This window comes from Hippopotamus amphibius, chromosome 4 (assembly GCF_030028045.1).
Source record: "Hippopotamus amphibius kiboko isolate mHipAmp2 chromosome 4, mHipAmp2.hap2, whole genome shotgun sequence".
NCBI classification, from domain to species: domain Eukaryota; kingdom Metazoa; phylum Chordata; class Mammalia; order Artiodactyla; family Hippopotamidae; genus Hippopotamus; species Hippopotamus amphibius.
Window position 1 is genome coordinate 125996138 of NC_080189.1, and position 12455 is coordinate 126008592.

Below are 12455 nucleotides of genomic sequence, written 5' to 3' on the forward strand. Positions count from 1 at the left end.
ACACATGTTCTTTTTAACCTTCAGCATTCCAAACTGTATATTGGAGCAAAGAGAACTGCCAATCCTCCTCACATTTTTGCCATGGCTGACTTGGGATACCAGTCTATGGTAACATATAATTCCGATCAGGTAAGGAGAGTCTCACAAGTTTAGAAATTCTCCTCTTAATTTCTCACGTGTCAGCCGAATTTTGTGGGATAAAGTCTTCTTACAGTTTCCTTTTCTCGCTGTGCAGTGCATTGTTATTTCTGGAGAAAGTGGTGCTGGAAAGACTGAAAGTGCTCATCTCTTAGTTCAGCAGCTGACAGTGCTTGGAAAGGTATAATTTATTTTTTCTCTGTCCTAACAGAAATATTTGTTATACCTCAGAATGTACTTTAACTGATTAGGTTAATATTCATGATTCCTACATTTAATAATGCCCAGAAATGATAGCATACTTGTTGTCCTTGGTGAGTTTAAAATACAACAAACGATAGAAAGAGCATATGCTTTGTTTTAAGCAAATTCTAACTTTTCTCACTCTTAGTAGGCAAGGCTTTATAAATGTGATTTTCTCTCTCTTTTGCCCTAATGTATTCACTGAGTGCTTTCTTTACTTCCTTTTCCTTTGTTACTAGCAAGTTAAAGGGGAGTCAATATACAAAAATTAATTATATTTATATATTATATACATACTGACAGTGATCAGTTAGAAATTTAAACTTAAATGTATCATTTATATTAGCACCATAAAACATGAATCATTTAAATCTAGATCTCACAAAACACGTGCAAGATTTGTATGTTGAAAAATAGAAAAAGTTGATCAAAGAAATCAAAAAAGATCTGAATAATAGGAGAGACATGATATGTTCATGGATTAAAAGACTCAATATTACTAAGATGTCAATTCTCCACAGACTGATGTGTAGAGTCAATGTAGTTTACAGTAAAAATCCCAGCAGGATTTTATTTTTTAGGAACTGACTGAACTGAATCAAAAATGTATATAATACATTTAATAACTATAATAATCAAAGAGTTTTGAAAAAGAACAAAATGGAGGATTAACAAATACTACCTGATTTCAAGACTCAGTATAAAGCTGAGATAGTTAAGACAGTGTGTTATTAAAGAAAAGATGGCATGCAGATCAATGGAATGGAATAAAGAATCTGTACGTATATGATTTATTGGTTTTCAGCAAAGGTGCAAGGTTAATTAATGACAGTCTTTTAGCAAATGGAATATGCCCATACAGAAATATTGAACCTTACTCTAGACTCACAGGTTATAAAAAATTAACTCCAAATGTATCAAAGACCTAAAGATTAACCCCAAAACTATAAAATTTCTAGAAGAAAATTGTCAGTTCACTTTTTTCTTTGTCATTTTGGGTCAGGCAAAGAGTTGTTCAATGCAACATAAAAAGCATAATCCGTAAAGGGAAAAATTTGATTTCACCAAAATTAAGAAGATTCTGTTCTCTGAATGATGCTGTTAAGAAAATGAAAACACAAGCTGCAGACTCAGAGAAACTATTTAAGTCACGTATCTAATAAAAGACTTGTATCCAGAATATATATTTTTTAAAACTCTTAAAATTCCACAATATGAAATCAATTTAAAAATGAACCAAAAAAATGACTAGCCATTTCACCCAAAGATGATATGTAAATGGCAAAAAAAAGCAAATGAAGATATGATGTTCAACACCAGCAGTCATTAGGGAAATGCACACTAAAACCACAATAAGACCCCATTACATACCCATTAAAATGGCTAAAGTTTTTTGCAGAAACCTGACAATGCTAAGTGCAGACAAGAGTGTAGCGGAACTGAATGAAACTCTCATGTTTTGCTGAGGAGAATGCAAAGTGGTACTGTCACTTTGGAAAACAGCTCAGAAGTCTCTTAGAAAGTATAACCATGCTTATTATACAATCCAGCATCTACTGCTGGGTATTTATCCAAGTGAAATGAAAACCTATGTTCATACAAAAAACTACAGACAAACACTTTGTAGCAGCTTTATTCATAATCTCCAGGAAGTGGAAACAACAGAATTAGGAAATGCATAAACAAACAATGTACATCCATGCAGCAGATTACTCAGCAATTAAAAAGGAGTGAACACTGATACAAGCAGTGAAGCTGACTGGATGAGATTTGGTTAAACCTCAGAGGCATCAGACTAAGTTAGAGAAGCCAGATTAAGAAGACTACTTGCTGTATGGTTCACTTTCTGTCTTTCTTGCAAATTTGAAACTGTAGGCACAGGAACATAGTGATTGTCAGGGTCTGAGGGTGGAGGGAAGGGTTGGCTGCAGAGAGTAATGAGACAGTTTTGGGGGATGATGGGGTTGTTCTATGTGTGGACTGTAGTGGGAGCTTTATGATTGCGTACAGCTGTAAAAACGTTCAGAACTATACAAAGGATGAATCTCACTCTATGTAATTTTACCTTACATTTTAAAAATGGGAAGTTGAGGACAGAGACTTGGTTTGATTTTCCAAGTAGAGTCCTTGAAATGAAATAAGTCAAGAATAATGTGTTCTCATTAGGCTAAAGTCTAAAAAAATATATAATAATCACTGTGCACAACTAATCCCTGTGAAAATGTTTCTTGTGATCTACATAGTTAGAGGTGGAGTCATCTCAAAATTTTTGCCATCACTGTGATTATAGGAATCTTGTGCTACAACACACCTTGGGTACAAGACCAGACCCAACCACTCTATAAAAGGGTGAGGCCTCATGGTGTCAAAACAGCTGCTTATTGAGTCTAATTCATTGTTGAAATAGTGTGTCTAAAGAATTTCATGTTCCTATTAAAAATCAATTGACTGGTTTTAATATTTTCCATCATGGATGTGGGTATGGAATAGAAATACACTTTGCTCCATGGAGAAATATGACCCCTAATAACCAGACCTGTGACCCCTCAGGACTGGAAGAACCAGTAGAGGCCAGGAAGGGGGGCAGCTACCTCAGGGCTGTCATCTCAGTCCCTTCCCCATCCACTCCCCTCTCCTGACTTCTGGGCTAAGTATCACTCTACAGGCTTTTGAGTTCGGTGAAATAGATGTCATTTTGGAGGAAGTGGGGTGGGGAGGCACAGCAGGGGCCTTACACAAGGGCCTTTGCTATTCTTTCTTTTCAATTTTATTTATTTTATTTTACTTTACCATTTTATTTTATTTTATTTTATTTTTGGCTGCATTGGGTCTTCGTTGCTGTACACAAGCTTTCTCTAGTTGTGGCGAATGGGGGCTGCTCTTTCTTGCGTACGCGGACTTCTCATTGCAGTGGCTTCTCTTGTTGTGGAGCACAGGGTCTAGTCTCACGGGCTTCAGTAATTGCAGCGCATGGGCTCAGTAGTTGTGGCTTTTGGGCTCTAGAGCACAGGCTCAGTAGTTGTGGTGTACGGGCTTAGTTGCTCTGTGGCATGTGGGATCTTCCCGGACCAGGGATAGAACCAGTGTTGCCTACATTGGCAGGTGGATTCTTAAGCACTGTGCCACTAGGGAGGTCCCTGCTATTCTTTCTTGATCTGTGAGGTTGATAGAAGCTCTCATCAATAACAGATTAACATATGAATGTTGTTTTGTGGATGTCAGCAAGTCCAGTGTTTATCTAATCTCTTTATCTTGTGCTAGATCTAAAAATGTGATTTGATATTAATTGGAAATGGTGATATAAAAATAGAAGAATTCTACTTTTGTTGGGACTGAGTGTATCTTTTACTTATCTCTTTGATAAAGATTTAGCAGATACAAAAATGGTATGTTTGGTGGATGGAAATTACCTTTGTTATATGCAGGCTTCGAAACCTTACATAGCCGGGCACTGCTATCTAATACAGGTGGATGATGTTCTCTTACCTTTCTCTAAGTGCAAGACCAGCCCCAGATATTTAAAAAGAGCCAAGTTTATCCAAATTCTTCTCCTCTCTTCTCTCTCCCCTTATTGCCTCTTTTAGAGGATATCCAAAATTCTTATATGCCCCCAGAACCTCACTGTGAATGCCTCCTCAGTCCACCCAAATTCTTTTTTTTAAATAAATTTATTTTTATTTATTTTATTTATTGGCTGTGTTGGGTCTTCATTGCTGTGCACAGGTTTTCTCCAGTTGCGGTGAGCAGGGGCTACTCTTCGTTGCGGTGTGCGGCCTTCTCATTGTGGTGGCTTGTCTTGTTGTGGAGCATGGGCTCTAGGTGCTCGGGCTTCAGTAGTTGTGGCACGTGGGCTCAATCGTTGTGGCTCGTGGGCTCTAGAGCACAGACTCAGTAGTTGTGGCTCACGGGCTTAGTTGCTCCACGGCATGTGGGATCTTCCCGGACCAGGGCTCAAACCCATGTCCCCTGCATTGGCAGGCAGATTCTTAACCACTGCGCCACCAGGGAAGTCCCGGCCTACCCAAATTCTAATGTACCCCATGTTCCAGAAATACCTACTGCTCCTCTCCCTTACTTAATCATTTCCGTACCTTTAACACAGCTGACTTCAGCAAGGTATTACACTGAAAATAATCCACTCGATCCATTTCTACCAAGATGTGAACGACTGATACCTCCTTAAACCTCTAAGAGGGAGGATGCCTTCTAAAAGAGGTTGGTTGTTAACCCAGATAAATTTCTGGTGGAATTTCAAGTAAAGTGGTAAAGGGACAAAACCCCACATGATGCTCGTCTTAGGGGAGGAAAATGTGAGATGGGGTAGGAGAAAGTAGAGGGCTAGCCAGGCAGGCCGGCTGGCCTGGGCCTGGGATCCACACCTCCCTTCCACACACCCGAGCTGTTCTTGATTTTCACAGTTATTCCCTCTTCGCCACTTCTGAGTTCACACATTATCTTTACTTCTCTAGTTGTAGGTTTGTCAGCTTCCATGGAAGCAAAGGAAGTTGGTCCACAGATCTGAGGAACATTTGGATGAGAACCCAGGCAGGTGTAGGAGGAATACAAAGTTTGAGGTGTACCTCAGTATGTGTACTGCTTATAAACTGTGTTTGTAAATCAGGAACTAAACAGGACTATCTTTGAATAGAAAAAGTGTAAAGTATCTCTTCACGCCTCTAAGAAAGTAAGTGAGTGAATGCATTTATGGGAGAAGAAAAATATACTAGGTTGTAACTTCTGGCAGCACACTAAGAATATGCTCTCGTATGTTTACATCTACATAAAGTACTTATCAAAGAAGAGACCTTTCACTCCATACAAAAATAATTTTTTACATTTTTTTTAATATCTTGACATTTTCTGTAGGCTAATAACAAAACCCTGCAAGAGAAGATTTTACAAGTGAACAATTTGGTGGAAGCCTTTGGCAATGCCTGCACTATTATAAACGACAATTCCAGCCGATTTGGAAAATACTTAGAAATGAAATTTACCCTTTCTGGAACTGTTGTGGGAGCACAGATTTCTGAATACCTTCTGGAGAAATCCCGAGTTATCCACCAAGCCATGTAAGTTCACATATTTCCTATTTTCTGGGAAATGTACTCCAAGATGATGCTTTTGTTTTGTAATAATAAAATGTCTTACTCATTTAACAAAATTTCAACAACAGTTTATTGATCATCTACCATGTGTGAGGCATTTACTGTTGGAAGCAGAGATCCTTCAGCACTGCCTTACTCTCTCATATGTTACATCCAGTAGAGGAGCTAATAAGTAACCTAAAGTTTATGAAAACAGAAAGCCTAAGCCCATCATAGAGGTACTAACAGGGTAGATTAGAGTAATTTCTGAAATAGGAGAAAATATATTCCTCAACACAAAACAAATGTGAAATTTAATTAGAAATAAGTCATTTTGTTTTTCTTTCAAATGCTGGTGTATATAAAGAGAGCTTTGTATTTATTCTTCCCAATGTTTATGCACAAGGGGCCAGAAAAAAATCAAAAAGATTCAGGAAGGGGCTTTATTGTAGTGTCTTTTTCCTGCCTGCTGATTTAAGCCACCCACAGGATGCTCTGGTATGTTTGGGTTGAGTGAGTTCCTTTCAGCAGTTCATAGCTGAATGACAAAATTTTTCTTCTTTCCTCATGGTTCCAAATCTTTGTGTGTTGTTCTTATGAAAAATCGCAACATTGAATTTGCACGCTGGCCTTTATATTATTTTTAAAATAGTTGTGGCAATTTAGAGTCCTCCAGTTTTCTTATGTTGGTTTCATGTTAAACTTATCTACATTATTGTAGTTATGTGTTATATGTTAAGCTCACAGCAACATAAGCTCCTCTTACGTACAAGTACATTAGTATTTAATATAAGTGACTTCATATTTGCTCTCCTTCAATTTATGATAAATTGTGAATATAAGTTGCCTGGAGCCAACCCCTCAGCTCAGCCTTCAATGTGGAAAATTATCCTCTGGTCTTCAGTTCCAGATATGTCAGGACTGATTTTTATGCAAATATGGCTTTGAACTGTGGTTCCTCGACATGTTAGTCCACTTTGGGTAAGATATTTAAACCTTATAGACCCTTATAGGATCTTGTTTCTGCAATTTACTGTGTGTATAATTTGAAATGCTTAACTTCACTGCACCTCAGTTTTTCATTTTTGAAAAAGAGATATGTACCTACCTATTAAGATCATGCCTGTAAAGTGTTTAACGAAATGAACAGCACATAGAAATAACCCCATGAAGTTTAAGCCCTTATTAGCAGTAGTAGTGTTGATAGTTGTGTGAAGATGAGAAATACTATCTCGCACAGTACATGGGACACTGAAGACGTCAGTAAACAGCAGCTCCTATTATCAAGCTGGGCCAGGGCCCACAAGCTGGGCATGCGTGTTAGTGCCTTTGCCACCCGTACCTGGAGGAACCTCTGGGTCTTAGGCAGGTGTGGAGGCTGGTTCTCAGCACAATTGGTGCTCAGAACAATTTGTCTTGTGTAGGACTCTGGCCTTCAGGTGTCTGGGGAATGTCTGCCTGAGACGGTGAATTATTGGGGTGTAGACGGGGCTACCACGCTGCACAGTGTCAAGGGCACCGTGGCAGTGGGTTCCCTGGAGTCATGTGCTGGAGCCCAGTTCACGGAGAATATGATGTGAGCGGTACCCTCAGCAGCTGCACAGTGAGGCCCTGGATTTGTAACCATAGAAATAATCTCTTTCATGGTTATTGAACTGTTGCACCATATAGTCTAGGAAATTGTACAGTTACGATTATATTTTAGGCATATTATTAAGAAACGAAGCTTATTTTCAGCTGGCCTAAGGAACTGTAAAATTTTACGACATTGTTTATTGGGGAAAAGTATTTATTTACAGGCAGGTTGAAATACATCTCAGTTATCATTCAAGTACTTCTGTCTTATAATTTTTCCATTTTTCCAGGGATTTTTTACATCTCTTTTGTTCTTTTACTTAATTTAAATTGCATTTTTAAATTGTAGAGAAGCTTTTGTATGATCTTTAAAAAGCTTTAAAAAATGAAAATATCAGAGATGTAATAGAGAAATCCTTAATAGATCCTGTTTAAAATGATAAATATTAACGTACCCTGTCATTCAGGAACTGAAAGGAAAGATCCAGGTCAAAGGGTTTAACTGAGAGGACTGTTTACAGAGGTAGAGGGCATTGAAGAACCAAGAATAAATGGTGAGATACCCACAGATTAACAGTGTTGCGAAATCACTCCTACCCCTGGGTCTGAAGGGCATAAGGAGGGACCATACTGCATAGGCTGGTGAGGGCTGTGGACGGCTGCTGCCTGTCTGGAGCTGCTGCCTAAAGGAATACAGTCGACCCTCGGTATGTGCGGGGCATTGGTCCCAGAACCCTCTCCCTCCACGGATACTGAAATCTGCAGATGCTGAGTTGGCCCTGCGTGTCCACGCGTTCCCCATCTCCACGGATCCAGTTGGTTGAATCCGTGGATGCAGAACCCGTGGATGTTGAGGGCCAACTGTACAGCTACTGGGAGGAAGAGAGCAAGGGAGAGGGGGAAAACCTCGACCCCTTCTCTTCTCCCTCCTTCCAGCCTTCTACCTATGCTCCCTGTGGGCCAAACCCAGCTGGAAGCCAGAGAGCAGGGGAGCCCAGGAACTGCAGTCTGTAGAGGTTAGATTTGGGGGTCACACAGCAGGGCAAAGAAGAGTGGAGAATGAATCTCAGACGGCAGAGATGAACCAGAGTAGACAATTTTTTAAAGGGGCTTACCCTTTCTTTTAAAGGAATAAATTCTTTTCTTCTCTTTTTGCTTCTGCCTATGTCATCCCACTCCCATCTCTGACCACATTTACTTTTAAACTGATGGTATTTCTAATGGTGGTATTATTCTATCGTGTAAGTTGTGACTTAAAGCCCTTCCTAAATGTAAATGATTTAAAAAGGAAATTTTAAAAAGAGGCTACTCAATTCCAAGAAGGAGAGCATACAGAAGTCAGTGCTAGAAAATGCTCATAAATAGACATGACCGCTGGTTGACTGCAGTTTCTGCAGTTTAGTTCAGCAAGCGCTGCTTGTGTGTCTCTCACACCCCCAGCACTTTACCAGACGTTACAGGAGACCTCAGCCAAACGGCAGACGTGTGCTCTCCGCTGTGGAGAAAGAGAAAATATTATTTATGGAGCAGTTACTCTGTGTCAGGCACCGTGCTAGGCATTTTACCTCCACAATCTCTCTTAATTCCTTCAGCGATAGGACAGGGTGTTATTGTGTATTTCCTGTAGGAGGAAAGAGACCAAGAAAATTATAATAAGTTGTGTAATGTCAAAAAACAAAGAAGTGACTGAATTGGGGTTTGAAGCCATGTCTCCCTGTTTGACTCCAAGAGCCCATCATTCATTCATTCATCCACCCATGTGGCTACTAAGTGCCAGGAGCTGTTCCAGGCACAGGAGCTATAAAGCCGAGTGAGCCAGGATCCCCATGTAAAGCAGCGCTCTTTCTCCCAGAAGCCACAGGTGCTTTGTTACAGAGCTTGCTGATTTCCATCACCGGTTGGTTTCTGATCTTGCGGGAAAGTAGGCAATGAGTTCATCCGTGGAGAGTGAGCGTGTAGACAGTGAGGGCAGGGGTATTGAGGAGACTGAATACCCTGGAGGAGGGAGTCCTGGAGGAGGAGCTGTAACTAACCAGGAGAAACTAGAAGCACTGTTTCGTGAGCACGTCTATGGGGCCCTGTGAATGCAAGGCCGCATTGCTGGCCTTCCACACCTCGTTGCAGGCCACTTTGTTGAAGATTCCAAGGTTTCACACACCCTTGTGAGGACTTTACCATGGATTTGAGGGGTTAGAGGCCTTGACTGCACAGTGATCCCCAGGGTCCCATCCCTCATGTGAGACAGCCTGGAGGGCCTTCTTGCAAATGGCTGAGTGGGACCCTGAGGAAGATTAGAGGGTGCACAGTAGGGACCACAATAGGGGTGGGGCCAGAGCCAGAGGATACAGTGACCCTGGAACCATGGGGTGGGGGGGGGTTGAGGGGCACTGACCCCCCCCTTGCAGTCAAAAATCTGCTTATCACTTTGACTTTCCTCAAACTTAACTCCTAATAGCCTACTGTTAACCAGAAGCCTTACTGATAACCTAAACAGCTAATTGACACATACTTTGTATATTATATGTATTATGTACTATATTCTTACAATAAGTTAAGGTAGAGAAAAGAAAATGTTATTAAGAAAATTATAAGGCTTTAAATATATGCAGTTTATTGTATGTCAATTATATCTCAAAAGTTCTAAAAAAATAAAAAATAAAAAAAAGAAAATTATAAGGAAGAGAAAATACAGTGAAAGTACTGTTGTCTCTGCTGATGCTGTAAGTTTATGTCTTCTGTTTGTAAGATGAATCATCTGTCAGTACCTACGTCAGTATTGCCTTAGATGATACAAAACACTGTAGATGTTATACTAATACTCAACATCAAAAATGAAAAGATAATGTGAAAAAGGCAATTCATATTTACTTACAGGTGTAATGGTTCATGCATTGATAACCAAGAAGCAGCAGTGTGGTTGCCTTACGTTGCCTGGTGTCATCAATGCAATTGCTTCATGGTGGCCCAGCTGATACACGAATGAATGAATCTTATAAAATTTTAGGGCATACAGTATTACAGTCATATTCATCAGACAGTATTGGAAACATTGCTACATTTTAAAAAAAAAACACTTTGTGATGATAGGCTGATATGCAGTTTCTCCAATTGTGAGAGAGAAGCATACTGTACAGTAATGTAATTCTTTGAAAACAAAGTGATAAAAGAATAAGAAGAGTAACACACCGGTTTTTTTTTTAACACGTTAATTTTATAGTGTGTCTCTCCCCTTATGCCTATGTGAAGATAGGTTCTCCACTTCGTCTTGCACACGATAGTCTACACACATTTTAAAAATATTTATTGAAAAAATTTTCAATACATGGACTCACACAGTTCAAACCCCTGTTGTTCAAGGGTCAGCTGTACTATCTGGTGACTTGCTGAGGCCCCTACATTGGTCCCCAGGCCGTTCTGACCTGGGAACTGCTAATCACAAGAGTGTGTGGGACGCTACAGAAGATGGTCTGCCTTTTTTTTTTTGGCACATGGGCTTAGTTGCTCCACGGCATGTGGGATCTTCCTGGAGCTGGGATCGAACCAATGACCTCTGCATTGGCAGGCGGATTCTTAACCACTGCGCCACCTAGGAAGCCCGATGGTCTGCCTTTAAGGGCAGCTTTGATGTAGTTAAGGTGGGACCTGAGAAGGATATTCTTTGGACGTATCTTCTTTTCCTATTCCTTTAATTCTCTAATTGTTTATCCACTGAAGGTCAGTGTATTTCCTATAGCATCTCCAGGTTTTATCAAATTACAGTCCTCTGTAAATGTAAACCGATAATTAGAACACCACCAATTGCGCGTCTGCATTTCTGAGTCACTGCTCTAATTGTGCCCTGCATCATTTAAGCGTTAGAGGTGTGACACATAGAGCAATCAGTGTGATTTCATTAGAACAAAGCAAACTAAATTATATGCTGTGCTTGTCTAAGAGGAGTTTTATTATTTTGTGGTGAGAAAAGACAAGAACTAAACTTGTTGTTTTGTTCTAACCCAGCTTGTGTACAACACCTGTGTTCATCGAAGTGTTACTGGTGACTGCCACAAATAATGGCTGGGGGCGTAGAAGGTGTGAACACAAGCAGCTCTAAAGGATGCCAGCATCCTCACTTCAGCATCTGAGCCTGTGGCCACCCCTTTTCCTGAGATGCTCACCTGTTTTAGCTTCCAAGACTGGACTCTTCTCTGAGTTTTTCTTCTCTGACTTAAATTCATTCATCATTTCCCAAAATGTGTACTTACCAAAGATATGTTCTTGGAACTTTTCTTTTTTCTCCACATACTCTCACACTTAGCAATTTCTTCTGATGTCATAGCCTTAATGGATACCTCTGTGTGATTGACAGCCAAAGATGTACCTTTTGCTGTCTCCCACGTTCACAGTTTTCATTTCCAACACCCTGGATATCTTGTCATCTCGAATCCAGTTGAATACAGGCACACCTTTGAGATGTTGTAAGTTCGGTTCCAGCCCACTGCAATAAGGTGAATATCACAATAAAGCAAGTCGCGTGAGCTTTTTGGTCTCCCAGTGCATATAAAAGTTAGGTTTACACTATACTGTAGTCTGCTATGTGTGCAGTAGCATTATGTCTAAAAATAGAATACACATACCTTAACTAAAAAATACTTTCTTGCTAAAAAATGCTAACCATCATCTGAGCCTTCAGTGAGTTGTAATTTTTTGGCTGATGGCTGCTCACTTATCAGGGTGGTGGCTGCTGAAGGCTGGGGTGGCTGTGGGAACTTCTTAAAAGACAGTGAGGTTTGCCTCATGGATTGGCTCTTCCTTTTGTGAACGATTCCTCTGTGGCCTGCGATGCTGTTTGATAGCATTTTACCCAGAGTGGAACTTCTTTCAGCATTGGAGTCAATCGTCTCACACCCTGCCTATTCTTTGTCAACTAAGTTGATGTCATATTCTCAATCTTTTGTTGTCATTTCAACAATCTTCACAGCATCTTCACCAGGGGAAGTTTCCATATTAAGAAACCACTTTCTTTGCTCACGCATGAGAGGCAGCTCTTCAGCTGTTCAAGTTTTATCATGAGATTGTAGCAATTCAGGCACAGCTTCAGGCTCCACTTCTAATTCTAGTTCTCTTGCTTTTTCTACCACATCTGCAAATACTTCCTCCACTGAAGTCTTGAACCCCTCGAAGTCATCCATGAGGGTTGGAATCAACTTCTTCCAGACTCCTGTTAATGTTGATGTTTTGACCTCCTCCCATGAATCATGAATGTTCTTAATGGAAGCTAGAATGGTGAATCCTTTCCAGAAGGTTTTCAATTGACTTTACCCAGATTCCTCAAAAGAATCACTGTCTATGGCAGCTATAGCTTTACAAAATAGTTTTCTTAAATAAAAAGACTTGAAAGTCGAAATTACTTCTTGATCCACGGGCTGCAGGATG

At 40.2% G+C, this 12455-nt stretch overlaps 1 protein-coding gene across 1 annotated transcript in view; it reads left to right on the plus strand.

Moving 5' to 3' along the window:
* MYO3A (myosin IIIA) overlaps positions 1 to 12455 on the plus strand; it is a 197314-nt gene that overhangs the window by 90056 nt on the left and 94803 nt on the right. The window contains exons 13-15 of the mRNA XM_057732602.1: positions 25 to 129; positions 236 to 319; positions 5248 to 5450. Of these exons, the coding sequence (XP_057588585.1) occupies positions 25 to 129; positions 236 to 319; positions 5248 to 5450 (392 nt within the window). The remainder of the gene's footprint in view (positions 1 to 24; positions 130 to 235; positions 320 to 5247; positions 5451 to 12455) is intronic.